The sequence below is a fragment of the Pygoscelis adeliae genome, unplaced genomic scaffold (genome assembly GCF_000699105.1).
Source record: "Pygoscelis adeliae isolate BGI_AS28 unplaced genomic scaffold, ASM69910v1 Scaffold71, whole genome shotgun sequence".
In the NCBI taxonomy this organism is placed as follows: Eukaryota; Metazoa; Chordata; class Aves; order Sphenisciformes; family Spheniscidae; genus Pygoscelis; species Pygoscelis adeliae.
In genome coordinates, this window is record NW_008824356.1 from 5562082 (window position 1) to 5564880 (window position 2799).

The 2799-nt window shown below is 41.4% G+C and overlaps 1 protein-coding gene across 1 annotated transcript in view; it reads left to right on the forward strand.

Moving 5' to 3' along the window:
- Positions 1–2799, forward strand: part of TTLL5 (tubulin tyrosine ligase-like family, member 5) — a 137601-nt gene that overhangs the window by 33422 nt on the left and 101380 nt on the right. The window contains exon 12 of the mRNA XM_009319496.1: positions 1685–1766. Coding sequence (XP_009317771.1) covers positions 1685–1766 — 82 coding nt within the window. The remainder of the gene's footprint in view (positions 1–1684; positions 1767–2799) is intronic.

The window sequence follows — 2799 nt, forward strand, 5'->3', positions numbered from 1 at the left end:
GAAAAGTGTGGGAGAGCAGGACAAAGTCACAGGAGCCAAAATACTAGCAAAGGTCCTTTGAGGGGCAGAGGGAGGGAATGGCCAGCAGCAAAAGAAGCAGCAGCTAGTCAAAACAAAATGCTCTGCTTCCTGACTGGGGTTGGGAGGTTGCAGACCAGCAGCTGCCACAGGCCCACTCCTTGCTTCTCTGCCTTGAGCATGATGTGCCTGTCCACTGGAGTTTGCTGTGCCATTAAGAGTCACAGATCTTCACCAAACCTGAGATTGTATTTTGAAATGTATTAAAATAATCAGAAGTTTCTCCTGGTCAAAATGCTTTGCTAATGTTTACACTTATAATCCCCACCTCCTCCTTTTCCCTCTACTGCAGCCTTTCCCATCTGGGCAGCAAGAGAGCCAAACATAGATTCAGCCTCATTTCTTTGGAGTGAACCAAGTCCTTAACTCTCTGCTGTTTTGCTTCCCACTCAATGTCTGGCTACACAGTCTAGAAAAGTGAGCAGGCAATACTCACTCTGTTGCCATTTCCTCCCTTTCCAAGTTCCCCCAACAGCTCATTAACTTCACGTTATAAGCTACATGAGCTCTCACACAGCTGTCTGCATAGGAAGATCTTGTCAAGCAGTGCAGCTCCCCAGAGACAGCATCAACATCAGGCAGGCGACAAAAGGCCAAGGCCAGAATTCAAGGAAAGCAGCATGGCAAAGAAATTCCCCTGCCTTCACTCCAGGCACTAGGGAACTGGTTAATTCCATGGAAATCCTTCTTCTCTGCCAATACCCTGTTCTGCAGTGTTTTGAAAAAATGTGCCTAAGTTGTCCTGCTGATCATTAACTGTATTTCTTAATGCTGGAAGAGGGGATTGCATTAATGCCAACTTCTGATTTACAGTCGTCTTTGTGTAGCATCCTTCTTGCAACTCTTTCCAAACTAGAGTGAACGTGTGTATAGAGTGAAATAGTAAAATCAGTCTTGGAATGGGAAGCTGGCTTCAGTCTGACCTGTGTAGAGCAGAACACATCTAGCAGATGTGATATGTTATGAATGTTTTAGAAACTAAGGAAAAAATATTTCTACAGTGGATTGCTGCAAAGTGGCAAGCTGTCAGTAAGATAAAGAGTTATGGGAGGTTGTCCATGTAGATGAAGCTGCCGAGGAGAGGACTCTTGTACCCCTGTGGGGATATTGCAGAAGAACATACAGGAATAATTGAAAAGAAGCTGATGCCTGAAAGGAGCAAGATTTTTTCTATAGCTGACTGGAACAATGAATATAGGAATTAAAAAATGAAAAGGAGAATGAAGTTCTGTTGTTTCCAGGATCTAATGGAAGAAGTAGATTGGACCTGCTGTGCTTGTGTCAATTCTGTGTGGAAACAAGTAGTGGAGTTCTGCATGAACTGCAGTTTGTGGACAGCAAAGAGTTTATTTTTCTATCTAATACTTCCCTAAGACTCATTTTCTGCTTCCCTCTTTCCCCCACAAACAGAATATATTTAATCTTGATTCTGAGGAAGTGAAATTTCCCACTTGTGGAATATTACTATTTGTTTAGCCCTAGAGAGTTCACTGGATTTAACGTAAATGATATAGATAGAAATGACCTGATAGACACTAATGTTGGACCTTACCTGAATGTTTAAAGGTACAGTAAGCTAAATTTACAGTGTCCACTGTGTTTTCAGAGCTGTATGGTTTTGATGTCCTTATTGATGATACTCTCAAGCCCTGGCTGTTGGAAGTGAACCTATCCCCATCATTGGCCTGGTAAGTGATTCCCAGTTTAATATGAGGCTGGGACTGTTGCTAGAGATGGTTGTCCTTGAAACTTGTGGTCCTAGGAGGGCATGATTTCATGATGCCTGCAGAGTATTTGTTCCACTGCTAAGAGTTGACAGAGAGGATAGTCCTTTGCTTTTCTCTTTGCATAAAGAAACTTATTGCAGCAATAGGTTTTGAAAGAACCTGGTTGGGATTCCATTTTCTTTTTGATTATTTCTCCTCCACAGTCCATCATCATTGTTAACACTTCACGATCTCCGATCATAGACGAATTTTGAAACTCTCCAGACTATTGTGTGGGGTTTCAATCTGCTTGGCTGAGTAGAAACTTCAAGATTTTGAAGTCCAAGCAGAGTTCAGGCGTTATGCTTGACTTGGGTACATAGATGTATGCTTGGGCTCAAATTTTTGGTCTAGTACTCTCTTTAGCTAAAATCTAAAGAGTGAGTGTTGTCTTGGCCCTCATGCTGACCCTCATACTTTGATGAAACTTGAGGATTTATTTTTGTAGATCTCCAGCTATGTGTGTTTTCTGGACTACTGTTTAACTTTACAGGAGCACAGATACACAATACACTTTTGTAGTACTGTGAGTAATATTTCAGTTATGATGGTATAAATAAGCTTTAAGTTATATGTTCCTGGAATAGCCATATCTGACCTTCCTCTTGATTTTTTTTTCTCCTTTTTTATCCTGCATAGAATTTTTTTCACGCACTGTTCATAACCCTAGCTTCCACAGTACCCGTTTTGTTTTCAGGTGCAACTAGAATGTTTCCACAACATTTAATTTCCCGATTTGGTGGTTGGTGCTCATATACGTACACACTGAATTATCTGCATCCTTTACTACTTAAAACTCTAACTCACATCTGCATCCTTTGCTCTGCTTTATGATTGCCATTTTCTTTGTCCAAGCTGTTGGCATCTGTCACTGTGCTGTAGAACATGGCTGATTTCTCTGCTCCCAAGGAGCAGAGAAACTTTGCCTGTCTGATCTGAACTGTATTCGTTGATT